Source organism: Drosophila santomea, chromosome 2L, assembly GCF_016746245.2.
Source record: "Drosophila santomea strain STO CAGO 1482 chromosome 2L, Prin_Dsan_1.1, whole genome shotgun sequence".
NCBI lineage: Eukaryota > Metazoa > Arthropoda > Insecta > Diptera > Drosophilidae > Drosophila > Drosophila santomea.
In genome coordinates this window covers 7,337,037-7,360,582 of record NC_053016.2, presented here as the reverse complement: position 1 = coordinate 7,360,582, position 23,546 = coordinate 7,337,037, and the positions used below count along the sequence as shown (strand labels likewise).

General features: G+C 44.7%; 8 protein-coding genes across 12 annotated transcripts in view; 7 read left to right on the top strand and 1 right to left on the bottom strand.

Annotated features, from left to right (window-relative positions):
- The first annotated feature begins 19 nt into the window (after positions 1 to 19).
- On the top strand, positions 20 to 2,215 carry LOC120444091 (palmitoyltransferase ZDHHC3). The gene is made up of 3 exons (XM_039623618.1): positions 20 to 483; positions 547 to 990; positions 1,209 to 2,215. The coding sequence occupies exons 1-3, from the start codon at positions 368 to 370 to the stop codon at positions 1,477 to 1,479; spliced, it is 831 nt and encodes a 276-aa protein (XP_039479552.1). The 5' UTR covers positions 20 to 367; the 3' UTR covers positions 1,480 to 2,215.
- Positions 2,033 to 5,397, bottom strand: LOC120444086 (SET domain-containing protein SmydA-8). Of its 2 annotated transcripts, none has more exons than XM_039623612.2 (4): positions 5,005 to 5,397; positions 3,244 to 3,573; positions 2,875 to 3,101; positions 2,033 to 2,806 (listed from the first exon to the last, which is right to left on the bottom strand). In XM_039623612.2, exons 1-4 carry the CDS (start codon positions 5,358 to 5,360, stop codon positions 2,208 to 2,210), a joined length of 1,512 nt encoding a protein of 503 aa, XP_039479546.1. In that variant the 5' UTR covers positions 5,361 to 5,397; the 3' UTR covers positions 2,033 to 2,207. The 2 variants fall into 2 exon arrangements, with proteins under 2 accessions (XP_039479546.1, XP_039479545.1); XM_039623611.2 differs by lacking the exon at positions 5,005 to 5,397 and adding an exon at positions 3,777 to 4,159.
- A 403-nt stretch (positions 5,398 to 5,800) lies between these two features.
- LOC120444090 (voltage-dependent anion-selective channel) lies at positions 5,801 to 9,253 on the top strand. Its single transcript, XM_039623617.2, has 4 exons — positions 5,801 to 5,940; positions 7,759 to 8,078; positions 8,217 to 8,444; positions 8,512 to 9,253. The coding sequence occupies exons 2-4, from the start codon at positions 7,759 to 7,761 to the stop codon at positions 8,810 to 8,812; spliced, it is 849 nt and encodes a 282-aa protein (XP_039479551.1). The 5' UTR covers positions 5,801 to 5,940; the 3' UTR covers positions 8,813 to 9,253.
- A 340-nt stretch (positions 9,254 to 9,593) lies between these two features.
- On the top strand, positions 9,594 to 10,872 carry LOC120444089 (voltage-dependent anion-selective channel). Its single transcript, XM_039623616.2, has 3 exons — positions 9,594 to 10,064; positions 10,150 to 10,374; positions 10,439 to 10,872. The coding sequence occupies exons 1-3, from the start codon at positions 9,739 to 9,741 to the stop codon at positions 10,776 to 10,778; spliced, it is 891 nt and encodes a 296-aa protein (XP_039479550.1). The 5' UTR covers positions 9,594 to 9,738; the 3' UTR covers positions 10,779 to 10,872.
- Positions 10,873 to 10,960: 88 nt separating this feature from the next.
- On the top strand, positions 10,961 to 12,269 carry LOC120444088 (voltage-dependent anion-selective channel). Of its 2 annotated transcripts, none has more exons than XM_039623614.2 (3): positions 10,961 to 11,564; positions 11,670 to 11,900; positions 11,959 to 12,269. In XM_039623614.2, exons 1-3 carry the CDS (start codon positions 11,068 to 11,070, stop codon positions 12,257 to 12,259), a joined length of 1,029 nt encoding a protein of 342 aa, XP_039479548.1. In that variant the 5' UTR covers positions 10,961 to 11,067; the 3' UTR covers positions 12,260 to 12,269. The 2 variants fall into 2 exon arrangements, with proteins under 2 accessions (XP_039479548.1, XP_039479549.1); XM_039623615.2 differs by having other exon boundaries at positions 11,425 to 11,564; positions 11,651 to 11,900.
- A 166-nt stretch (positions 12,270 to 12,435) lies between these two features.
- Positions 12,436 to 13,732, top strand: LOC120444087 (voltage-dependent anion-selective channel). The gene is made up of 3 exons (XM_039623613.2): positions 12,436 to 12,990; positions 13,056 to 13,286; positions 13,355 to 13,732. The coding sequence occupies exons 1-3, from the start codon at positions 12,443 to 12,445 to the stop codon at positions 13,653 to 13,655; spliced, it is 1,080 nt and encodes a 359-aa protein (XP_039479547.1). The 5' UTR covers positions 12,436 to 12,442; the 3' UTR covers positions 13,656 to 13,732.
- Positions 13,733 to 14,036: 304 nt separating this feature from the next.
- LOC120448375 (leukocyte receptor cluster member 8 homolog) lies at positions 14,037 to 18,972 on the top strand. 2 transcript variants are annotated; one of them, XM_039630360.1, is made up of 6 exons: positions 14,037 to 14,255; positions 14,366 to 15,763; positions 15,834 to 16,563; positions 16,619 to 16,823; positions 16,884 to 17,091; positions 17,150 to 18,972. In XM_039630360.1, exons 2-6 carry the CDS (start codon positions 14,451 to 14,453, stop codon positions 17,301 to 17,303), a joined length of 2,610 nt encoding a protein of 869 aa, XP_039486294.1. In that variant the 5' UTR covers positions 14,037 to 14,255; positions 14,366 to 14,450; the 3' UTR covers positions 17,304 to 18,972. The 2 variants fall into 2 exon arrangements, with proteins under 2 accessions (XP_039486294.1, XP_039486283.1); XM_039630349.1 differs by having other exon boundaries at positions 14,037 to 14,259.
- A 234-nt stretch (positions 18,973 to 19,206) lies between these two features.
- Positions 19,207 to 23,546, top strand: part of LOC120458004 (nitric oxide synthase) — a 33,380-nt gene continuing 29,040 nt past the window's right edge. The window contains exon 1 of one of the 2 annotated variants that reach the window (XM_039645500.1): positions 19,207 to 19,435. The gene's annotated coding sequence lies outside the window, so the exon portion shown is untranslated. The remainder of the gene's footprint in view (positions 19,436 to 23,546) is intronic. The other variant, XM_039645499.2, reaches the window with a different exon arrangement.

The following is a 23,546-nucleotide window of genomic DNA, read 5'->3' as shown; positions in this document are numbered from 1 at the left end:
AGTAAAGCAAGATTTTGTCACTTTCTGCAAACGGTCACCCTAAATAAATAAATGACAATTTCAAGCGTAAAATAAACCCTATAAAGTCGATGAAACGCTCGATTTGTGAATCGTGCACCCACTAGTAAGTGGGCAAACTGCGGCAGCCGACGAGACCGCCACCCGGAGCCTCGAATCCCGTCCAGCAGTGGATGGAGGGTCGCCAGACGAGCCGAGGAACTACAGCAACAATTGTTATTTTTCGCCCGTCGATTTTCAGGGGGAGGGGGCTAGGAACATCAGCCCCTTCGGTTTCTAATTGAATTAAATAGAAGGGGCAGAGGCAATTGCACCTAGGTCAGTCCAATAAGACGCAGACAGCATAGCAATGGTGTTTATCCGGGATCCCTGCGGCATCGCTTGTCTGGTGGTCACCTACGGAGCAGTTCTCTACGCGGACTATGTGGTCATCCGCTGGATCATCCTGACCACCATGCCGGGCAGGTGAGTAATGCGTACAGAAATTATCATGACGTCATTACATATATATCTATCACCTGGCGGCAGCCTCTGGATGTCCTTCCATGTGGTGCTCTTCAATACCGTCGTCTTCCTGCTGGCCATGTCCCATTCCAAGGCCGTGTTCTCCGATCCAGGCACTGTGCCACTGCCCGCCAACCGTCTGGACTTCTCCGACCTGCACACCACCAACAAGAGCAATCCTCCGCCCGGAAATGGACACAGCAGCGAGTGGACCGTGTGCACCCGCTGCGAAACGTATAGGCCACCGCGCGCCCACCATTGTCGCATCTGCAAGCGGTGCATCCGTCGCATGGATCACCACTGCCCGTGGATCAACAACTGCGTGGGCGAGCGCAACCAGAAGTACTTCCTGCAGTTCCTCATCTACGTGGCTCTGCTGTCGCTCTACTCCATTGCCCTTATCGTCGGTTCCTGGGTGTGGCCCTGCGAGGAGTGCAATCAGAACGTGATTGAAACCCAGTTGCGAATGTAAGTTTTCTATGCCACAACAATAGCAGAACCAAGTACCTTATTTGGGGTTGCCTGAATCGAATGCTAAGCGGAATTGCATCAATTGCATTGCCAGGTGGAAGATGAGTGTTTTGCTAGTTCTTAAGCAAATTATATGTGCCTTAAATGGGCTACTCGGCTACGTCATTTTGAAGAGTACGATTAATACTACTGATTTCATTCCGTTGCCGTTGCAGGATTCACTCGGTTATCCTAATGCTGGTTTCGGCGCTGTTCGGCCTGTTCGTTACAGCCATCATGGTGGACCAGCTGCACGCGATTCTGTACGACGAGACGGCCGTGGAGGCGATACAGCAGAAGGGCACCTACCGGCCCAACCGGCGCAAGTACCAGCTGCTGGCTGACGTGTTTGGACGCGGACACCCGGCGCTGTGGCTGCTGCCCTGCACTAGTTTGAACCACGCCTCCCGCTACCATGATACGCCTCTTCTAAGCCACGAGGTCTAGGGTCAGGAAATATTCTTTATATTTTGTCCTTGCGTTTACTGTGCGGCTAAACGAGCCCAAGAGTGTTTTTAGTTTTTAATCAATGTGTGATTTTTTAAACACCCCCTATCCCCACCCACAGCCAGTCAAATTGAATCGTATTTCGTATTGTGTATTATATGCAGATTCCAACTTAATTTATGCTTTAGTTTATAATGATTTAAAATTATAAATATATAGAAAGCAGCGTCGCGGACAGCAGGAGCATACTCAAAATGAACACGGATATTTTATAAGGAACTTTTGGCAGCTGCTTGCTTAAAAACACATGCGTTGATTATTTGTACACCGATGTGAAGGAACATCAATGAATTCTTCGGCCACCCGGGGTATTTTTTACCAGTATCCAAGTAAGCAGCACATTCTAGTTTGAGACGTAGTAAAATCTCAACTGTATACAATACTACATAGCTATGTACCGAGCTAGGATTTAAGTCCTTATAAAAGCATTTATGATAAACCCGAGAATGACGCAAATACCAAAAATAAAACAGAGATCAAACACTCATCCAAATCACTGTGCAGCATTAGTTTGTAATAATTGTAATCACTGTTTAGTTGTAGTTTATTGTTCTTTTGACATTTACGACCATCGAGCAGCACTAACAAGATTTTTAATGTAACACCAACATCCGCAGTTTGTGTCCCTAGAACTGTTCCCAATAAAGCTAACCGATATGCATAAGTAATCAATCAAGTTCGCTTCCCAGTCCCTCCACGCTCAGGGTAAGCTGTTTCAGTGCCTGCTTCGCCACGACGCACAGCACTCCCTCCTGGGAGCTCTTGTCCTCGAACTCCAGGATCTCCACACACTCCTTCAGCAGATCTATGGCGTCCACGAGGCGGGCTCGCAGCTCGCCGCCCTTCAACTTGCCGGCAATGAAGCCACTCTTGGCCAGGAGCACCAGTGGCACGTGCAGCTCGTAGAGATTCATGGCGCGTGTGCGGCTCAGACCCGGTTCGAAGCTGTTCAGCACTCTCAGCACTTGGCGGCAGAGCTCTGCTTTGCGCTCCAACTGGTGGTCCGGCAGCTGTACCATCTCGTAGCCCTTAACGCGCCCGTACATCTCGATGAGCAGCTGCCTCAGCCCAGTGGCGATAAAGTGCTGCGGATGCAGCAGCGATTTGTACTTGCGCAACAGTCGTTCGACCTCCTCCAGCCGCTTGGCTGCCATGGGCAGCGCTTGCACCGCATTTACCTCGGATTGGAGGGATTGGAGTAGCGTCAGTGCCTCCACATTGCTGGTGTCGGAGCCACAGCTCGCGCAATTCCAACTGGTGTCCGGTTCTGTGAAGTGGATTACGTGCTTGGTCAGCTAATCAATATCTTGAGTTTTTTTGAGCTTTTCTGCTCACCTGTCGGCTGCCTGGGCACTTGGAATCCCTCGGCGCACTGGCCACATTTCAGGCTGGAGAAGTGCGTCCCCAATTCCGTGGGATCCAGACAGCGATCGCATTGGCAGGTGAAGAACTTGCCCTGCTTCAGGTGCTTCTGTCTCTGGGTAGTGCCATCCAATGTGTAGGTGTAGCTGTGGTGCAGGGGCTGACCCTCCTCCAAGTCCACCATGGCACGCAGTCTGATTCTTTGGGAGAGAACAATTTCGGTTATGTTTGGATAGTTGACACTTGGACACTGGATATAGAAAGATTTATTTTAGGCGCGCAAAAGCGGAAATGTAATTCTAGACTTCTTCTGAATATATGTATACATCTACTTGAACTCACTTGTATCCCTCGCTGGGATAGATGCTCCTGGATGTGTTGGGCACACAGTTGTGGGCCAGAATGCCGGTGTAGGGAAAGAGACACCGCAGTGGATAGCCCTTGGGACTCCGCGCCTCAAAGGCGTTCACCTCCAGCACACCGACCACCTGCATGATCAGCTCCTCGCTGAATCGGGAGGCCAGTTTGCAGGGACCGCGCAAGTACTGGGCGATGTTTACGCGATCCGCGTGCCACACATCGGCGTCCTGCTTGCGCTCCTCCTCGTGGTGCTCCATGGGTGCCACCTCGTTATCCCATCGCTCGGGATTCGCCTCCTTCGCCAGCAGAACCCTGAAGGTAGCAAATTTGAGTGGTTATTCTATGTAAGCAGGATTTGGAGACCAAGTATCCTATGAACATAGTCTATATATCTTCCATTTCTAATTATTAATTAAAGCTCTTTGTATATAAATATTACTTGAGCGGATAAAATAGTGACGCTATCAGTTCGTTTGGTGCCTGGGTCTATTTTTGTTCCTCCCACTGGGCTTCACCTGAACGGCATAATACAGTCCAATTGCGGGCAGTGGCTGCTCCCGCTGGGCAGGGGGAAGAATCGTGCCCGGGCATCCCTCAGCTCGCGGCACTCCAGCTGGAAGTGGGTGTTATCCGCTTGCTGGGAGCACTCCTCGCACAGCGGCCAGCCACATTCGCTGCAGAGCTCCTCCACAGGATCCGGATCGGGCTCGTAGCATCCCAGGCACACCACCGGTCCATTGCACTTGGGTCCCACGGCAAGGGGCAGCTCCTCGATCAGCAGACCGTGGCCAAGAGTCGCTCCCTTGGCCACCAGATAGCGTCCGCAGACGGGACTCCACTGAACCGCTGTCCGATTCACCGACAGCGTTGGCGGCGATGTCATTTCGCTGACTGATGCCGGCTGGCCGAACTCAGATCTCAGATCTCATATCATGGGCGAACCTCACGGATGATGCCATCTACTACCCCACTACATGGCTACATGTTTTTCTCCTCCGACATAAAGCATCAAATTTGCGGGGCACAGTGGGCATGCAGATAAATAAGGTGAGCAGTTCTATTTTTTAACAAATTTTCATTGTTAAATTAAGTGAAGAGCTAACTTCTATTCTATTTCTATTAGTAATATTTCATCTTTCGGTATAAAATTATTATAAATTAAGTAATAAATTGGTGAATTTTTTGCTACAAGGCCCATCCTAATACAAATCTCAAGTTGCTTGGCTTCTTAGTTCTATTTCTATGTACTATGTACCCATCTATTTAAACATGTGCGATGGATTAGTAAACACACAATATTAAAATAATAATTCACAGTGCCTAAATTTCCGTTTGGCTATGAAACTATTAAAAACAAGGTGGTACATTGATCTTCATTATTCTGAAGACTTTTATGTTATTATATTGACTAATTTAAAGATTTGTATCCAGATACCATTGCCGGAATAATATTATATATAATATATATAATATAATATAATATTAATACATAAATTTAGCTACTAGCTGAACTATTCGCTTCACTGTCCCCTTCACAGTGTTGTTGATCCATCCATCCGCCTTCTTTGACGTCGTCGCCATGAGCATCGGTATCTGCCGGCTCGCAAGCGATCTCCGAGAAATGGGGGCCGCCGCTGCCAAAACTAATATTCCGACAGACCGCCCAGGCTCCCCCAGTAGCCCCGGTGCTCCGGATATCCCAGTACCGCCGTCCCCGCCCCGCTGGAGCGCCCTCGAACTAACCTCAATATGGTTATGCAATCCAACTGCGGGCAGACGCCATCATCGCTCACATTCCCGGCGAAAGTGACACGTGCGGCGGAGAAGACCTGGCACTCTCCGCGGTGCTCCGTGACGTCTTCGTCGTCGGCACACGATCCGCACAGCGGCCAATCGCAGAGTTCGCAGCGGTCCAGCGAATCGCCGTCCTCTCCGAACTGCAGGAACTGGTAGCATCCGAGGCAGACGATGCCGCTGTCGCGCTTCGGTCCGCGGGCGAAGGGCAGCTCCTCTAGCACCAGCTCACCCCGCTCCACGGAGCACGAGGTGGCCAAACAGCGTCCCAGCAGGGCGTCCTCCTGCAGACGGGCCTTCAACATTCTGTCGCCGCACGGCAAATGCACTGGTTTCGCTTTTAGCCCATCCGATTGGGATTACTCGGTCGATTGGCTGCCCTGCACGAGTGCACGCACAATCATCTATAAATAAAGGCGATGCAGTTGATTGGTGTCAATCAATAACGATGTAAAATATTTATTGCATTTTTATTGTTTTTCCCATTTTACCTTATTTTAGCAACACTTGCCTGTCCATAACTCTCAAGCGCTCACTTTCAGGAAAAGTTTTTTCTATGAAAACGCTATGCTGGATAGTTTTTCTCCTTAACATAGAGAAATTCTTAAATGAAATATTGAATTGCAAATAAAATACAAACTTTAATTAACCGTTTGCCTTTGAATTTCCGTTACAAGAAGTGTGACCATAAGCCATACAGAGTAGCGCAGTGTTACCAGAAACTGTTTCTCGCCACATGATGCAGGCTAAATCCATTGGAAGAATTTCTCCGGCTGGTAACACTAAGGCACAGAATTACAAAATTTTGTGGTGTACGTTTGTCGTGGTTGTCTCTGTTCCTCTGCGTTTCGCATTACACTCTAACCAAACTAAAACTCATCAAAAGTAAGTAGTTCAAAAGCCAAACCCCCTAAAAATTCGGTGAATTGTAATGAGTACCCCTATGGGTGAAAGGAAAATCAGGATTTTCGGTGTCAGTGATTTCATAACCTCGAAATGAAAAAATTGCAAGTTAGACACGCGCATGAACGAAAAGCAAAAGGGCTGAGCACTTTTTGCTGGCTGACGAAAAGCGAGCTTGTTATCACTAAATGACACAATAATTAATTGATAATTCAGAAATTTAAAGGGGATATTAAGCCGGTCAGCTATCACACCCACACATGCACACCCCACGCACACCAATGCCTTCACAGTTCATTGGCAGCAGCTGCCGGCGAAAAAAAGGGGCAAAGAAGCAGAGAAAGCGATGGAAAAGTGCCTGGCGAATTTCTGTTACGTAACGCATTCGCAGCCAATGTGTTTGCGCTCTCGTTTAAATTGTTTTGATCAATTCCGTTCGTTATCGCCATGTTGCCATCCACCAGCCAGCAGCTCGCTCAATAAACATTTTCGATTTCGCTCTCCACCGTTCTAAATCGCCGTTTTGTTTGTTTGTGGTCATGTGAGGTGGGTGCACTTGACGATTGTGGGTGGTATTATCGTGACGTCACCTGGAAAATCAATAGCCCACCTTTTCGTGCTGCTACTTGCTTAGCTTCGCTTCCCTTTTTTGCCCATCGATTTCCCAGCTGTTATGCAACTTGCTAAAAAAAAAATGCGCTGCACATCCAACCAACCACCCACCCACTTTATGACCCGCTTGTCAAGGTCATCATCACCGAGATGCTGATTCATTTGCACCGGGATATCCACCTGATACCTTTTTTTTCAAGAGCTAGTGACCAGGTTATATCACCTGACTTCCGGAAGAATAAGAGCTCATCTCATTTAACGTTTGGCTGCCGGCCATAAAAACTTTTGTCTGCTTTTCATAATTTTCCGCCTAGATTGCCGTGATTTCTCCCCACCGCACCACTACAACCCCCTCAATATCTATATATCAAATTCAATTGGATATTTTGGTAGATTTTTCTCCAATGTTCTTAAAAGAAATAGTTTTTGGGCTGGAAACGTATACAAATTCACCGCGACTAATATTTCTGCCGCGCCTGTGTGTCGCATTCCTGACGTCACGCAAATAGAAACATCGAAGCAGAGACCAAAGCAGACATTGCATATGTGCAGTTAGCATCCGAGTCAATGATCGCTAGCCTAACGGAACGAACTGACCAGCAATTAATGCCAGCGAGAATGGAACGTAAACATAGAAGGCACACCTGTGGCCAGATGAATAGGGAATATATTCAATAGATTGAGAATTGCTTGGTATCATAAACCATCCATTTATTGAAAGTACTAGACCTATTACTCACATTATGATCCCCGATTCGCTCCCATTTTCCTGGCAATTTTCTTTTGCCCCAGACGTGCAATTCCCCCTCCGCAGTCCCTCACAGTTTTCCCTGCTTCAGTTGGGGATTCTGTCCATGTGGCCGCCTTGAACACTAATTTAAATTGATTTATTTATTTTCGCCGCGCAAAATTGACATTTAGCCAAAGTGAAACGAGCAATGGCCCGCGAAATTCTTCTACCATGTTGATGTTTTCTAGTTTTAGTTTTCCCTTTTCAATTGCGGCCAATAGATCACTTTGCAATCAAGACGAGCAAAAAGTAATAATCATCATGTTGCTGATAAGATTAAATTTATCGTTCGCTTAACGCAGTGATTTCGCAATAAGTACCATCATCGTCACGATTATCGATTATTCACCAACTAATTGGCGGTGCGATTGAATGTATTCCATTTCAATCCATTCCAGATGGCTCCTCCATCATACAGCGATTTGGGCAAACAGGCTCGCGACATCTTCAGCAAAGGCTACAACTTTGGCCTGTGGAAGCTCGATCTGAAGACCAAGACCTCGTCGGGCATCGAGTTCAACACAGCCGGACACTCCAACCAGGAGTCTGGAAAGGTCTTCGGCTCCCTGGAGACCAAGTACAAGGTCAAGGACTACGGCCTGACCCTCACCGAGAAATGGAACACAGACAACACGCTGTTCACCGAGGTTGCTGTCCAGGATCAGCTCCTCGAGGGTCTGAAGCTGTCCCTGGAGGGCAACTTCGCTCCCCAGTCTGGGTAAGAACAAAGTTATTGCATATTCTTATAACCGCAAAAGTAGTCATTTATATAAATAAATAGTTAAAAGCTTGCTTGTTGTACTATAAATTGTGATTTGCAAGATTACTAACTTGTAGTACTCTTCATCTCCATCAGAAACAAGAACGGCAAGTTCAAGGTTGCCTACGGCCATGAGAACGTCAAGGCCGATTCGGATGTGAACATTGATCTGAAGGGCCCCTTGATCAATGCTTCTGCCGTGCTTGGCTACCAGGGATGGTTGGCCGGCTACCAGACCGCATTTGACACACAACAGTCCAAGCTGACCACCAACAACTTTGCCCTTGGCTACACCACCAAGGACTTTGTTCTGCACACAGCTGTGTAAGTATTACACCTGCCACACTTGGTCAAAATTATTCCAAACTAATGGATTCCTTTTACTGTTTAGCAACGATGGCCAGGAGTTCAGCGGCTCGATCTTCCAACGCACTTCGGACAAGCTGGATGTGGGTGTGCAGCTGTCGTGGGCCAGCGGCACCAGCAACACCAAGTTCGCCATCGGCGCTAAATATCAGCTGGATGACGATGCCAGCGTGCGCGCCAAGGTGAACAACGCCAGCCAGGTGGGTCTGGGCTACCAGCAGAAGCTGCGCGACGGAGTCACCCTGACCCTGTCCACGCTGGTCGATGGCAAGAACTTCAACGCCGGCGGCCACAAGATCGGTGTTGGTCTGGAGCTGGAGGCCTAAGTCCTTGGTTTTCCGCCAGTCGTGGAATCTTTGAACGTTGTCTAACATCCCCACACGCCCAACAACAACAATAACAACAGCAGCCAGACAAGTGCAGTAACAACAAGATCAAACAAAATAAAAGATACGATATTCTTCAAAAAATAACAACACACAGTCAAATATAAAGAGAGTCTGCACATCTTAACGATTCGATTGGATCAGTTGTCAGCCGGCCATCTCCACATCTGCCCACTCCCTGCCCCAGCCACCCGAATCTGCAGGAGAGACACTGCCAACAAACGATGCAGGGGGCTGGGTGGTTCAATCGATGGGTCGGTCAGTCCGTCGTCGTTGGATGTAGCTTTGATTAGTGCATTGAAAATTAGCGAAATTGTTGTTGGCAAAAGTGCAGTAAAATACATTTACCTATTAAAACAAAAAAACAAAATGGAAAAGGAATATTATGGCTCAAAAGACATTGCATTTTTTTCAGTTCCCAAGGCTTTAGGGATTGCCTTTAAAATCTTGCGGCGAAACTAGGACACACATAACACCAAACCACATCCTTATTAACAATCTTAGCCTATTCGTTGTGCATTTACCTGAGAAATAAATCGAGAAGAAATGAAACAACTTGGTTGCAGAGTTGGTGGTGAAAGGCTTGGGAAGAGTCTTATCTTTTCGAAGGATATAAACTACAAAAGACAAGATGGTACTTTCCACTGATCCCAAGTTTTGTATATTTGATACGCTTCACTTTTTCGGCTGGGCACAGGACTCCATGCGTTTCAGTTCACAGGTCTCTGTCCTGTATAAAACTCGACACTGTTCAGGCAGCATTAGATATAAATTTTCGGCTAATCGAGGCTGTTGAACAGTAGAGACAAAAAATTTCGAAATCAGTCGGGCCTTATATACCGTACCACCTCTTCATACCGCCCATAATGGCCAAAACCACGCCGACATACCCCGACCTGGGCAAGCTGGCCCGCGATCTGTTCAAGCGCGGCTACCATCCGGGCATCTGGCAGATCGACTGCAAGACGCTGACCAATTCGGGCATCGAGTTCTTCACCACCGGCTTCGCCAGCCAGGACAATAGCAAGGTGTCCGGCTCGCTGCAGAGCAAGTATAAGATCGAGGACCAGGGCCTGACCCTCACCGAGCGATGGAACACGGAGAACTGGCTCTTTGGCGAGATAATGCATCGGGATAAGTTGGCCCAGGGCCTGATGCTGGCCGTCGAAGCCAAGTTTCAGCCGGGATCAAAGTGCGTTGGGGGGGTTATGATCTATCTATTGGGTGTCCTTAGTATCAACAATATTTTAACATTTCTATATAACTGTGCTTGATAGCGAGGCGGATGGCAAGTTCAAGATGGGCTATGCCCAAGAGAACTTCAACTTCCTGGCCGACATTGGGCTGAACTCGGAGCCGATACTCAACTGCTCGCTGGTTGTGGGCCACAAGGAGTTCCTCGGCGGCGTGGGCACCGAGTTTGATGTGGGCAACACCGAACTCAAGGGCTTGAAGGTGGCCCTTGGCTGGACGAATGAAACAGCCACCCTGCACGGCGAGCTGTAAGTACCCAAGGGGAGATGCGAGTTACCAGGACCTGGTTTTAGGGAATTTTTAAACTTGCAGGAAGAACGGAGACACCTGGCTGGCCTCGCTGTTCTACAAGGCGAGCGAGAAGATCGATGCTGGTGTCGAGGTCACCAAAGGAGCCGGAGGAGGAGGCGGCGCCGACGCGCCAGAGGGCGAACAGCAGGGCGGAGATGTGGTCGTCAACCTGGGCATGATCTATCACTTGGAGGAAGACGCCCTCATTCGCGCCAAGATCAACAACCTTGTGGAGCTGGGCCTGGGCTATGAGCAAAAGCTGCGCGAGGGCATCACCGCCTCCATATCCGCCGTGCTGGATTGCAACAACTTCAAGGATGGAAACCATCGGTTCGGCGTGGGCATCGCCCTCCAGTGCTGATGTGGCTGCCATTCACTCAACGATTTCAATTTCCAAATTGGTTTATCTTTATTCAAATGACAAATATATTTCGTTTTCCATCATGGCAATATAACTATCTGTATAATTATTCCAAGTAAAGAAATCAAACCAAACCAAATCAAAATATAATTATTTAAATTGTGTTTTGATCACATTTGCTTCGATTTTCTTATCAAATTTCTAAATTATATATATATATTACTATATATCATATTTTTAAAGTACTCCAAAATTTCAAGTATTATTCTTGTACCTTTCATATGGCACAATGCCCATGAGAAACCGGATACGGAACTTGTTCAGGCGGAACAAACGAAAGCGCTTTGCATCCGAATACCAGGAACCCAATGATGAGAATAGGGGCAATGCCCAGGACACGGGCAGTGCAGAAGAGGATAAGGAGGAGAACAAGGTGGAGATTCTGCCGCCTCCAGCGATGGAGGGTGAGATGCCCACCTACTTCCACGTGGGTCTGCTGGCCAAGATGTGCCTCACCCACGGCTACACCATCGGACGCTGGAAGCTGCAGTGCACCTCGAAGACGGAGAAGGAATTCTATCTGAGCAGCTTCGGCGAGGGCTACCCGACCTGGAAATCTGTCTACGGAGGACTGGAGGCGTACAAAGAGCAAGGCCCCTTTCACGCATCCCTCTCCTGGTTGTCGGATGGAGACCTGCTTTCAGATCTTGGGGCACATGGTAATGCGCTGGGCGGGTCATGGTCCGCCACAGTGAAGTCTATGGTCAGCGCTGGTCAGACCGATGGGTAAGTGGGAGTTGCCTTACAGGGTTAAGAGAGATGATCTATGTTATTCCTTTAAGGGCAATACTCAAAATCAAATGTACTGTAAGTGAATGTTAATCTTTGCAGATGCAAATTTCAATGCAAGCTGAAGTGCGGCTTCGATCGAAATCCTGGAAAATTGCAAATTTATATTCCCCTATACAGGGAACCCCTATTAATGGGCTACATTATGCTGGAGCCGGCCAAAAACTATTTGTTGGGCTACCGCACGGTGTTCAATGTGGAGGATAGGGACTTCAATATGCACGCCTTCTGCGGAGGATTTAGCAACGATAACACAGAAGTCGGACTGAAAGTGTAGGTTATGCTCTCAACTTCTCGCAATGAACTATGTATGTACATGTGAATATTTTAGGGAGAATTTCGAGACGCTCCGAGGATCGATATTCCAGCGCCTTGGCGAAAAGTGGGCTGTGGCATTGAAGGCCAACCTGTATGGAAACGTGAGTGCCAAGACCATCACCATTGGAGGTCAGTACGAATGGGAACCTGGAACCCTGCTGAAGGCCAAGGTGCGAGGAGATACACGCCTTGGGTTCATCTTTCAGAGAAAACTGCGCGAAGACATTGAAGTTCTCTTCCACGTTGGCTTCGATGGAAGGGATTCCATTAATGGGAAGCACAAGTTCGGCGCATCCTGGTACTTTAATGTGTAGGATGGCTGGCTAAACTACGTTTGTATTTCTTTTACAAAGTATATAACGCCGCTTTTAGCTTTCAACTAAAATCTGTCCATTTGAGAAAATCAGAAGTTGTTGTTTCCAGTGTCAGATCTACCGTTTCGCCAAAATTTTAAATTTTTACCTAATTTTTTGCTATTTTTTTTAACGCATCTTAAAATGACTAATATGAAGCAACGGCTGCGCAACTTGTTTCGCCGCAACAAGATGCGCACCCGAGCCACCACAGTACCGAGTAAGAAGGAGTCTCCGGAGCCGGCGAAGCAAGAGGAGCCGAGCAAGAAGTCAGGCAAGCAGGATGCCTCTAAGCAGGAGCCACCTAAGGAGGAAGAGCCCGAGAAGCCAGCCAAGGATGTCGAGGTAGAGATAATACCCATGCCACCGGCGGAGGGCGAAATGCCCACCTACTTCCATGTGGGCGCCTTGGCAAAGGATTGCCTCATCAATGGTTTCAAGATCGGCGCCTGGCAGATGCAGTGCACCACGAGAACGGACTCGGACTTCTATCTGAGCACCTTCGGCGAGGGATATCCCACCATGACGAGCGTCTTTGGCGGCATGGAGGTGTTCAAGGAAGTGGGCATCTACAGCACGTCCCTCGGCTGGTTTACCAACAATGATCTTCTCTCGGAGATCGGCGTGCGCGGCATGAACTTTGGCAGTCGGCTGTATGGACTGCTGAAGTCCACAATTGGCACGAAAGACGAGTGAGTGTCTTCTATTTTTCTTACTATTTCTTTACAAGTAATATCAATGTGAATTAACCCCTTAGGGTGACGTTTCAAACGAAGCTGAAGTGCGGTTTGGAGCGCGATCCCGTGAAGGTGGAACTGGTGGTGCCGCTGTACAACGAGCCCCTATTTCTGGGCTATGTCCTGGTGGCGCCTGTGGAGAACTGGGTGCTGGGATATCGAACGCAGTACAACTGTGACGAAAAGGGATTCGATAAGCACGCCCTGTGCCTGGGCTACAACAATGGAAGGACCGAAGTGGGTCTGAAACTGTAGGTGCTCCAATAACTTTATTATTATTAAAAAGGCAACAAATATAATGGGTATATTTCACTTGCAGCGAGAATTTCGAGGACCTGCGAGGATCGATATTTCAAAGGATCGGCGAAGCCTGGGCCTTTGCCATAAAGGCGAACCTCTACAGCTCCGAAAATGTGAAACAGTTTGCCATTGGACTTCAGTACGACTTCCAGAATGGCACCATGGTGAAGGCCAAGCTGCGGGAGGACTCCAGACTCGGGTTCGTCTACCAGTCAAAGATCGGGAAAAATATCGATGTTGGCTATCACCTGGCCTTTAATGGGGCAGATCCCATTGGTGGAGCCCATAGAATTGGTGTTTCCTGGGGTTTTCACTGTTGAAAAGAACGCGTACTGTGGATCTTTTGAAATTTGATTTTACTATACGTGATAAATATAACTAAGAATTTTTTAAGCAACGTGTTGTTTTAAAACATTTTATCAATGATTCTGTTATATTGTTTTTAGATAAAGAGTTCTATATTGTAGGATTACTAATAAATTGTCTTTTTTTAAGATACACAAATCAAGAAGAATCTTAAATCTACGGAGTATTGTACTTAATAGAACTTCCTTTTTTAAATATATATTTAAAATTAACCGTTGCAACAGTTATTCGGAATACCCCAAATGTGAAATAGAGTGGCTCCGTTGCATAGAATGGATTTTCGGGGAAGCAAGCTGTGGTCACACTGCGCTCTATGACATCTCTATTCATCGATTATTCTGTCTCTTTTTCTTCATACGAAAAAATAGTTCAACTGTTCAGACGTGATTAGATATCGTGATGAAATCAGTCAAAAAGTAGCGTATTCCGAGTGTTTTCGTGTGTATGCAGATAGGGATTTGCATTGCCCAACCGTTTTAGTTAGTTATCGTGGCGAAAACGGCGTTTTAAACGCGAAAATCAAAGCAAAAAGTGCAAGTTCTCGGAGGCCAAAAGTAGGTAAGAAATAAAAATGGCGTCACATGCCAACACACACACACACATATACACCCAACTAATACGCACATTTTTCCCATTTTTCGTGCCCTTTGTTCTTTTAAATCAGGGGCTGAATTCGCAAAACCCAAAGGTAAGTTCAGGTAAAAAAAGAAATTAGCAAAGGACCAAGAGAGGGAGATTGCGGGAGTACAATGTCGGATGCCATGAGTGCTCCGCCGCCCCTGATTCCGCAACTACAGGAGATGCAGCAGCAGCAACAGCAGCAGCAGGGCGGTAATCCCGCCCAGCTCGCCCAGCAGTGGAGCAACTACGCCTGGTATGCAAACCAGAATGCCGCGTACCAGCAGCAGTATCAGCAGTACTACCAATATTACATGCGCTACCAGCAGCAGCAGCAACAGCAGGTAACCTCGACGGTCAGTGCGTCAAATGCGCCGCCGGGCTTCAGCAATGCGCTGGCGGCACCGCCACCCCTACCCTCAGGACCGCCGCCTCCGCCGCCGCCGAAAGTCGGTCAGCCACCTGGCCAAAACAAGCAACAGCAGCAGCAACAACAGCAACAGCAAAAGAATTTCGGGGGTATACGCTTTAATTTGAATTTAAACCAAAAGCGTTTAGCCGGTGGCCCTAATCCCCTGCAGCAGCAACAACAACAACAACAGCAGCAGCAGCAACAGCAGAATCAACAACAACAACAGCAGCAGCAGCATCAACAACAGCAACAGGTCATGCAAATGTACAATAATAACAACAGCAACAAAAAGAAGCGCAAGCGCAACAACAAAAACAAGAATTTTGAGCAATCAGCATATAGCAATCCGTTTGCTAATCAAGTCCCAGACACACCCTTAGCTCCACCGCCGCCCATCATTAGCGCCAGCGATGTAGGTGTGCCAATTACTCCAGACTTAAGCAAACCACCACCACCATTACCCCTGGCCATAGTGGCACCCACAGAGAATCCCCAGCAGCAAAATCACCATCAACAGCAACAGCACAAGGCAGCCGCTTCTCCCGCTCCATCACAAACATCAAATTTTAAGCGGCCCAACAGTTTTCAAATGGCGTCCAATGACTCCTGGCCGGATGCCCTCAACCAATATGTTGCCCGTTGCTATTCAAAGTGCAACACGGATCTGGATAAAGATCAGATAGACATATGTCTGAAAGGAAAGATTATAGCCGCGGCCAATCGCAATGAGCTGTGGACACGTGACTGGGACAACGAGCCCATGCCGACGGTGCACAGCGAAAGGGACGGCATCGATGTGGTGCTAAGCAATGTGGCACCACCGCAGCAACAGCGAAGCAACTACTTTCAGAAAAAGCAGGAGCAGGAGCGGGAGCGGGAGAGAGACCGCGAAGCGGATAAGTCTCCTGCCAAGGGTTCCTCGGGTATAGTGAATCAGTTCAAGCAAAAGGGCAGTCAGTTCAACAAGTCGTCATCCGGCTACGGTTCTCATCATCATTCTTCATCGTCTAAGTACTCCAGGAGTCGATCGCGGTGAGTAATATGATTTCTATTAATCACATTGAACCTGTAGCCTAAACGAGTATATTTATGCCCTTTGCAGGTCGCCGTCATCTTCAAACTCGTTAAAGTACTCGAGCAAGAAACGGTACTCGCGCTCTCGTTCGCGTTCCCGCTCGCGATCTCCCCGCTCCCGATCGTGCTCCCGCAGTAGCGATGCCAGCAATCCCCCGGCGCGTAAAGTTATCCGGAAATCGGGCTCGAACGAATCTCTGAATTTCATACCACTCACCGCGAATTTGTCCCGCAAGCAGCAGAAAATGCTAATGAAGAAGGGAAAGCGCGCTGCCGCCATGGCCTCCGCACAGATAAAAAAAAAGGAAACACCTCACTTCTACTCTAAACAGTCGTCTGTTGGCGGTGCCGTTGATGATGACACAGCGCGCTTGCAACAGCGTGCGGCACGATTTTCACAGCAGGGCTCCAGCTCGGCCAAGAAATCGGTCGTCGCCATTGCAAGCTCACCGTTTGGTCTCACTACGGCCAAAAACAAGAAGAAAATGATGCAGCAACAGCAGCAGCACCATCGGTCAGCTTTCTTCGAGGACACAGAGGCGGCTAGCGGCTTAGATCTTCTCGATTTACACATTGTAGGAACTTGTAGGGATCTAGAAAAATCATTTTTGCGTCTTACAAAGGCGCCGTCACCGTCGGAGGTGCGGCCTGTCGAAGTGCTCACCCACTCCCTTGTTAATGTGAAAGGAAAATGGCGTGCCAATCAGGATTATCACTATGCGTGTGATCAGCTGAAGTCCATTAGGCAGGATTTGACAGTAAGTGTTTGCTGAGTAAAGATATAAAGTAATGTTAACACAAACTTACCCACAGGTCCAGGGTATTCGCGATCAGTTTACGGTGGAGGTGTACGAGACACACGCTCGCATTGCCATGGAGAAGGGTGACCACGAGGAGTTCAATCAGTGCCAGACGCAACTTAAGATGCTGTACATGGAGATCGGTGGTAAAAACGCCAATGCCCTGGAGTTCACCGCCTATCGCATACTCTACTATATTTTCACAAAGAATACTCTGGGTATGGTTTTCTGCTAATCATGTATTTTCAATTAAAACTAACACAGCTTCCTACTTCCAGACATCACCACTGTCATGCGTTCGATTACGGCTGATCAACGCGAAAATCCTGCCATTGCGCACGCTCTTCAGTTCCGATCTGCGTGGTCGCTGGGGAACTACTGCAAGTTGTTTTCCCTGTACAAGTCGGCGCCTCTAATGTCCGGCCACATGATTGAGTGGTTCCTGGAGAGGGAGCGCAAAGCTGCATTGCGAGTCATTATTAAATCGTAAGTTGATTATATCCATTACCTTTTAATTGTTACTAATAATGATAATATCTTTCAGTTATCGTCCCAACATTAGCGTTGACTATATTGCCAATATCCTGGCTTTCGATAGCTCCGAAAAGTGCAAGGAATGGCTCGACACTTTCAGTTTGCCATACGCCGCCAATGGTGCGCAAGTTGATTGCAAAAATGCAGCTGCTATTGCTATTTGAGGCGAATTTCATATAGAGCAGAATAGCTGCCATGAAGCCCCTTTCGATTTTGTACCTGAACTTTCGAACTTTTCGGATGTTAGTGTCCTTTTTCGGACTGCGGAAGCAACTCCCTTGGCCCTGTTTAACAATTTTTGTATATATTTCTTTAGATCGCGATTCCCTTTCGTTACAAAGTTAGGTCTTGATTTACTCTTATTCTTATGCTGAAAACTTCGCTTATTTAGGACCAACTGTTATTCGTAGGGCTTAAATTTTTAGAAAGAAAGTAATTCAACGGAAAAGGATATAGAAAGCATCACAGGAAACATCTACTTCGCGTTGTAATTCAACACAATGTCAATTAAGGCAAATAATACCGCGTATTGAGGATTATCTCTGGAGAAGCATTGGATTTTAGATGGCGTACTCTATTATCGATGATGCCACACACTGGAAATGAATAATTCAATGCTAGCAACGGATTTGCAGATTTTATGGATGGATTCATATGGATTTAATACAACGAGGATTCCCCAACAAATACTTTTTTCCAGAATCACCAAAAGTGGAAAAATGTATAACACTTGGAATAATTTTAACATTGGACCTTAATAATTTGGCGCGCTCTGCTGAACATTTTTATCCCAGCGTTGGTCTACATTACTTCTTTTAAAATTCAACCATCTTTATATACTTTTAACCACCGAAATCGTGCAAGATCCCCAAATCAAAACTCGTCTGAATTCAACAACAACTTAACATGAAACCCAAAGTGCGTGACCTTTCAATGAACATGTAAAACTCAAGAATTAAGTGAATCGATTTCAAGTATGGTCACGACCCTCTTTAATAACAACTTTACTAAACATGAACACTCGCAAAACTAACATGAAATAATACACATGAGGATAAACAAAATCAGAAGCGATCACGGAACTCGAAAAGCCTAAAAGCTTTGAATAGAGAAACCATTTTTGTTTTGTTGTCTTTATTTTACTCATTTATACATCGTCTGATCACTTCATTTTTAAACTAGTTTTAAGAATAGGCTTAATGATTGTTGTCTTATTTAAATTATTGAAAAGGATTATACTAATGTTCTGTCTCTCTATTGTATACCTGTATATATATACAACCATCAAATCCACCACCACCACCACGAACTACAACTGCAATGAGATCCAGCCTGCATGTAAAAGCATCGGAAGATCAAACTCAACGTTTTGGAGTATGGCAAATTCAACCTGGTCTTCCCCGTCACCACTAAACATCTGTGAAAAGGCGTTCAACAAGTCATCAAATATGCGCGGCATTTGTAAGCTCTTCCAATTTTAATTCGCCTTACTAAAGCAGATTGTATAAAAAATTTGCAGTCTTCGGGGTACCACATAAGAAATTGGCTAAGATCCTGTACTCAGTGTTTTTTTTTCTTTATTAGAGGGAGTTTGACAAGAATCCTAAATACTATATTAGTAATTATACAAAAGACTAGGTTTATAGGTATATTTCTAGGCTAAGCTTAACTGTTAATTTATTTTTAATTTTCTTGAATGTTGGAAAATTATGGAAAAGAATTCAAGATTTCAAAAGCACCTCCAACTTTGGTGTTGCATCCATGGGAGCCATGGGTTTGCATGAAATGGGAGAGCTATTATCCCTCTTTTAACAATAAACGTCACAAAACAAAGCAACTGGTGTTTTCCTCTTGGTGAATTTTCCCTTTCAGCCCAAGGTCGCTGTTCCAACCATCCTCTTCCAGCATCCGCCGCATCACAGGAGCTTTAGCCAGGACCCACGCCACTTAGAGCTTGTTGGAGTGCGGCAGCCGAGCTTTCAACAACAACCAAAGGATGCTGTCGGAGGTTCAGCCGCTATTTAAGGATGCTGCGTTGCGGCCTTAGCTTCAGTCAACGCGCGGCGTTCGAGTTCTTTGGATCGCGCTGAAAACTCAAATCGAAGGACCACACTGAGATATTCAAAAGAAGCTATCAGTTTTAAAAAGAGTTTTTAAATCTCTTAGTGAGTGAAGTGAGCCACGGAAAAGTGGCGAGAAATACTGTTTCTTTGCTTTGTTAAGATGTGTAATCAACTACTGTTAATAGTTACAATGAATTAGTCCATTAAACTACAAAAATACTGTTTTCCAAAAGGTACTACTTCTTATAAATCGTTTACTTTAGCTACTATGCTGAGTAACTTCAATTATAAGTCACATTCTAAGAAAAGTCTGAAATAAAGTAAATAACTTCTTTGAAAAGGAGCGCGGACCAGAAACTATATTACTAAATACCTCTTCGACTTAGCGAAGGAAAATAAAATAATTTTAAAAATCTGGACCACTTTTCATTTCTCATTTTGCATTTGCAAATTTCATATTTTCAACAAGATTTTGAGAACATTGTGTGGATTTAACAACATTTATGTGATCATAATAAAAACCTAGTACAAACGTAGTTAAAATCACTTAGCTGCCATAAATGTTGCAGAATATGATAGAATCTTTTAAATACATACCTAAGTGCAAGTTTACCAATGTATATAGATAAATGAGTAAATTAATTATTTAGTTTAATTAGTAACGTAGCTAGACCGACTGATAATGATTTATTAGAAATGCCACAAAAATCACTTTAAAATGAACACAATGTCAACCTACAATTGATTGACGAATTGTTGGACCACAATAATCAGTCAACCCAAACAACTCTCCAGTTCAAGCAGTCATTTGATTAATTTCTCTCTCTAGATATCGAAATGATTTAACTTGCAATTAAATGTATTATTCAAGCATTTGGAAACGGAAGAATCAGTAAAGTTCTTAAGCCCGATAAGGATAATTAATTAATGGAAATAAATCTTTAATTAATACCCTCAAAGGCGAAAGATTTAAACTGAATTACGAAAAACACGAAACACCATTAAGTAATTAAGGTTCTCAAAGATACGGAAATTAACTCTTTAGCATGCAGTCGACAAAATTTGTTTATAAGAAAATATCCAACATAAATTGAAAAACAATTAGCAGTAAAAAATAACATCAAATTGAGTGCCAAGCAAACTTTTTTGGGAGACAGTGGGCCAACTTCCTGTGAAGCTGTCGCAGCAGCCGATGTCAAACGGTTGACAAGGACCCATCCTTCCCATCCTTTCCATCCTTGCTGTTCCATCCACGTTTCGGCAGTTTTCTTCATTTCGTTGTTAAGATAATTATAATATTCCTGATGCTTGGCGGCCCATGGCATATTGCATAGTCGAGAAGGTACTTCCATAGAAACTCAGCGATACGTAAAATTCGCAACAAAAAGAACTACAGAATGTTCACTAAACTATATAGGTTATGCTTACCTTTCTTATGCATAAAGATGCACTGTAGACGATTGAGGAATAATTTTTAACCATTAGCTAAATTATTTCAAAATGAAGATCTCCCCTTTGAAGATTGAACTCAATATTCGGCGTCTTTTCCCTTTCACATGTCTAATGCAAACCCAAATCAATTTACGAACAAATCAGCCTTTCATCTCAACTTCCATTACTCACACCTCACACTGAAATATACGTAATATGCAATGTTCGGCATGTTTTTGAATAACAATAAATAAACATTCAATATTGACTATCAAAATGCGAACCGCAGCTGAGGCTGACATTACAAAGGCCGACAGGAGTATAAATTTTGCAACATTATGTGTGAATATTTAATACACTTGCTTAAGGATGTGGGTGTACTTGGATTCGCTGCTCGGCAAATCCTTTTCACAGGCATAAAATCCTTTGCAGGACTATCCCTTTCATATGTTAATCCAGAGCCGGATAGTCAGCATTTGAGGGGAATAAAACTTGTTTACCTTTTTTGTGAGCCATCCAAGGGATGGCCAACGGATTTTCTTCACTTTACGAGAATCTTCAAAAATGATGTGTTATTTACCGAAGGGTCTTTCGTCCATTTTGTAAATGTAACATGGATACCATGCTGCTCAGCTGACTTTGGGTTATTTTACAATTTGCATTAGCATAAAATAAATTTTGAGCGATGAGAGCAATTTTTCTGTTAGAAACATGTCAACTTATAAGAGCTCTGCGGGATGGCAAGAAATCCGGTTAAAATTCAGAAGTTTCAAATGCTTTGAAGTGCATTTAGTAAGTTTTAAAGTAGTACCTAAATGATTGCCAATAAAAAGGTTTTTGTATGATCAAAACACTGCTGCGCTAATTATCCTTCGAGGTAATTGACATTTAAAATTCAACACCATATTTGGAAGAGCTCTATTGTTGTACAAATTACTTGTGCGTAAGCCAATTAAAATGGCAATTTAGGAAAAATACCCTAATTATAGAGCTCACGTTCGCCTTATTCGCCTTAGATATAAATATTCTGCCAAATCCGGGTTCTATTCTGGTCATGATTCGCACTTGACCACAAGTTAAGTCCTTGGCTGAATCCAGTTTTCACCTCTGTGGGTGGAAAACCACATACCCATTGTGCTAGCTGTGTTGTGTCTACCATTTAAATGGTTTTTCTTAACCGATTTGCTGGTTTTTCACTTCCCTTTTTTACTGTTTTGCATTGTACTTGGCAGAATTTTTTTAGGATTTTTTTAAAACGCTTTCCTTTGTCCCCCAATTGTACGATTTCCTTTGGTTTGCATTTCTTCACGCGGCTGTGTTGTCATTTGAGATAATACGAAAAGCATTCAGCGTCCGTCGTCGTTACGGTTTTGCCTTTGATTTTATTCAAGGGTTTATTTTAAAGCAATTGATTGGATTTAAAACGTTGTGAAGCGGTGCTGGAGGAGCTTAAGTGTTGACACTGTAGGAAATCTGAGATTTTCCACTTGCTGCCGGGGAAATGTGATTGAATTGTGTTTCCTGCGAGAGATCTTGTGCGTAAAGCCTCCTTTGGGAAATTTTATGATTTCCCTCTTTTCGGTTCATAAATCGGACTTAAATTTCGAACTCTATTTCAAGAAATATTTTTGTGAGTTTGAAGGTGCTGTTCCTTATTTTTACCAAATGTATCCATTCATAAATGGATGCAGCAATAAACATTAGAAATACATGAGAACAATATTCACTAGCGAATGTACAACGCTGCGTATGAGCAATACGATGAAAATAGATGTTATATCCAAATAAAAAGTAATAAAGATAGTCCTCGTTCGTTTTCTGTTATTGTTAACTAAATAAGTTGTTATAAACATTTAGGATTATTGTATTGCACCAACTAATTTGCACACAGCTCATTAGATTTTAAACCAACAGAGACTGACAAACAACTATAAACGGAGGCACTGTCTCAAATACTCCAAAGAATACCCACCACTTTTATTTGCCTTTGGGCTGATTAAGCAGGCAGCGTGGAAAAGCGAGCGGAAATGAAAAGCAGACGCCGGGTTTTCCAGGCCATGCTCAACATTTGTAGCAATTAAAAGCATCTTTATGGCAATTTGCCGCTGCAAACCACAAAACCAGACGCCTTCACGGCGCCAAGCCCCGTAATAAATTTTCTTAATCAAAAAGTGACGAAGTCCCTGCCGCTCTATGAAAATTCAATTAGTTTACCTTTAATTTGGTGGGTGAACCGGCAGCTGGCCTATTTATACACTCCGCTTAACCTTCACCTTAACCGAGGTGTGGCAAAGTGAAGGCTTCTGATTACAGTTGCAAAAGTTGCAGACAACATCTGCTGAGCCTTTGGTTTGTGCCTTCAAAAGGGTTTAATCATTCATTCTGCAGCCAATTTTCACGATGTTTTTCTCTTCACCAGCTGCTGTTTCCCTTTTCCTGCCCAAAAAAAAAACCCATTTCCATTCGCGGCTCGTTCATTTGTTAGGCAGCATTTGTCTAACCTCTTAACCGCTTAAAAAAATGGGCAAATTTTAAAGATGACGCATCAGTTGAGCTGATTTGCAAGGAAAAGTTTTGCACAGCAGAAAATTTTATTAAAGTGGCGTAATTTATGACAACTAAGAATATGATAGGTAGAATGCAAAATTGCTATTTATATACCAGGACTACACTGTTTGCGTTGTACTTAATAAAATGTAATCGTTTTTGGTATTTTAGAATATGTAAATGAAAGTGTTTTTGTGAACATAAAGCCTACATAGTAATGGCTTTTTCACTTTACTCAAAAACTTACTTATTCAAAAATAATAATGCTTTCTAATAATTAAATAGTCCGAAATTTATAACTAGTTCAAGAGAGATCGCTTAATGAAATTGCCGTACTTATTCGAATAATTAAATCTGTTTAAAACC

Excerpts from the sequence above, each read along its gene's own strand:
- LOC120444088 (XM_039623614.2), top strand. The coding sequence starts at position 11,068 with ATGCCCATGAGAAACCGGATACGGAACTTGTTCAGGCGGAACAAACGA. Across the intron at positions 11,565-11,669 it reads AGCGCTGGTCAGACCGATGG|ATGCAAATTTCAATGCAAGC; the intron begins GTAAGTGGGAGT and ends TAATCTTTGCAG. Across the intron at positions 11,901-11,958 it reads ACAGAAGTCGGACTGAAAGT|GGAGAATTTCGAGACGCTCC; the intron begins GTAGGTTATGCT and ends TGAATATTTTAG.
- LOC120444089 (XM_039623616.2), top strand. The coding sequence starts at position 9,739 with ATGGCCAAAACCACGCCGACATACCCCGACCTGGGCAAGCTGGCCCGC. Across the intron at positions 10,065-10,149 it reads AAGTTTCAGCCGGGATCAAA|CGAGGCGGATGGCAAGTTCA; the intron begins GTGCGTTGGGGG and ends TGTGCTTGATAG. Across the intron at positions 10,375-10,438 it reads GCCACCCTGCACGGCGAGCT|GAAGAACGGAGACACCTGGC; the intron begins GTAAGTACCCAA and ends TTAAACTTGCAG.
- LOC120444090 (XM_039623617.2), top strand. The coding sequence starts at position 7,759 with ATGGCTCCTCCATCATACAGCGATTTGGGCAAACAGGCTCGCGACATC. Across the intron at positions 8,079-8,216 it reads AACTTCGCTCCCCAGTCTGG|AAACAAGAACGGCAAGTTCA; the intron begins GTAAGAACAAAG and ends CATCTCCATCAG. Across the intron at positions 8,445-8,511 it reads TTTGTTCTGCACACAGCTGT|CAACGATGGCCAGGAGTTCA; the intron begins GTAAGTATTACA and ends TTTACTGTTTAG.
- LOC120444087 (XM_039623613.2), top strand. The coding sequence starts at position 12,443 with ATGACTAATATGAAGCAACGGCTGCGCAACTTGTTTCGCCGCAACAAG. Across the intron at positions 12,991-13,055 it reads ACAATTGGCACGAAAGACGA|GGTGACGTTTCAAACGAAGC; the intron begins GTGAGTGTCTTC and ends TTAACCCCTTAG. Across the intron at positions 13,287-13,354 it reads ACCGAAGTGGGTCTGAAACT|CGAGAATTTCGAGGACCTGC; the intron begins GTAGGTGCTCCA and ends TTTCACTTGCAG.
- LOC120448375 (XM_039630360.1), top strand. The coding sequence starts at position 14,451 with ATGTCGGATGCCATGAGTGCTCCGCCGCCCCTGATTCCGCAACTACAG. Across the intron at positions 15,764-15,833 it reads TACTCCAGGAGTCGATCGCG|GTCGCCGTCATCTTCAAACT; the intron begins GTGAGTAATATG and ends TGCCCTTTGCAG. Across the intron at positions 16,824-16,883 it reads TTTCACAAAGAATACTCTGG|ACATCACCACTGTCATGCGT; the intron begins GTATGGTTTTCT and ends TCCTACTTCCAG.
- LOC120444086 (XM_039623611.2), bottom strand. The coding sequence starts at position 4,144 with ATGACATCGCCGCCAACGCTGTCGGTGAATCGGACAGCGGTTCAGTGG. Across the intron at positions 3,574-3,776 it reads GACTGTATTATGCCGTTCAG|GGTTCTGCTGGCGAAGGAGG; the intron begins GTGAAGCCCAGT and ends TGCTACCTTCAG. Across the intron at positions 2,807-2,874 it reads AGTGCCCAGGCAGCCGACAG|AACCGGACACCAGTTGGAAT; the intron begins GTGAGCAGAAAA and ends TCCACTTCACAG.
- LOC120444091 (XM_039623618.1), top strand. The coding sequence starts at position 368 with ATGGTGTTTATCCGGGATCCCTGCGGCATCGCTTGTCTGGTGGTCACC. Across the intron at positions 484-546 it reads CTGACCACCATGCCGGGCAG|CCTCTGGATGTCCTTCCATG; the intron begins GTGAGTAATGCG and ends ACCTGGCGGCAG. Across the intron at positions 991-1,208 it reads ATTGAAACCCAGTTGCGAAT|GATTCACTCGGTTATCCTAA; the intron begins GTAAGTTTTCTA and ends TTGCCGTTGCAG.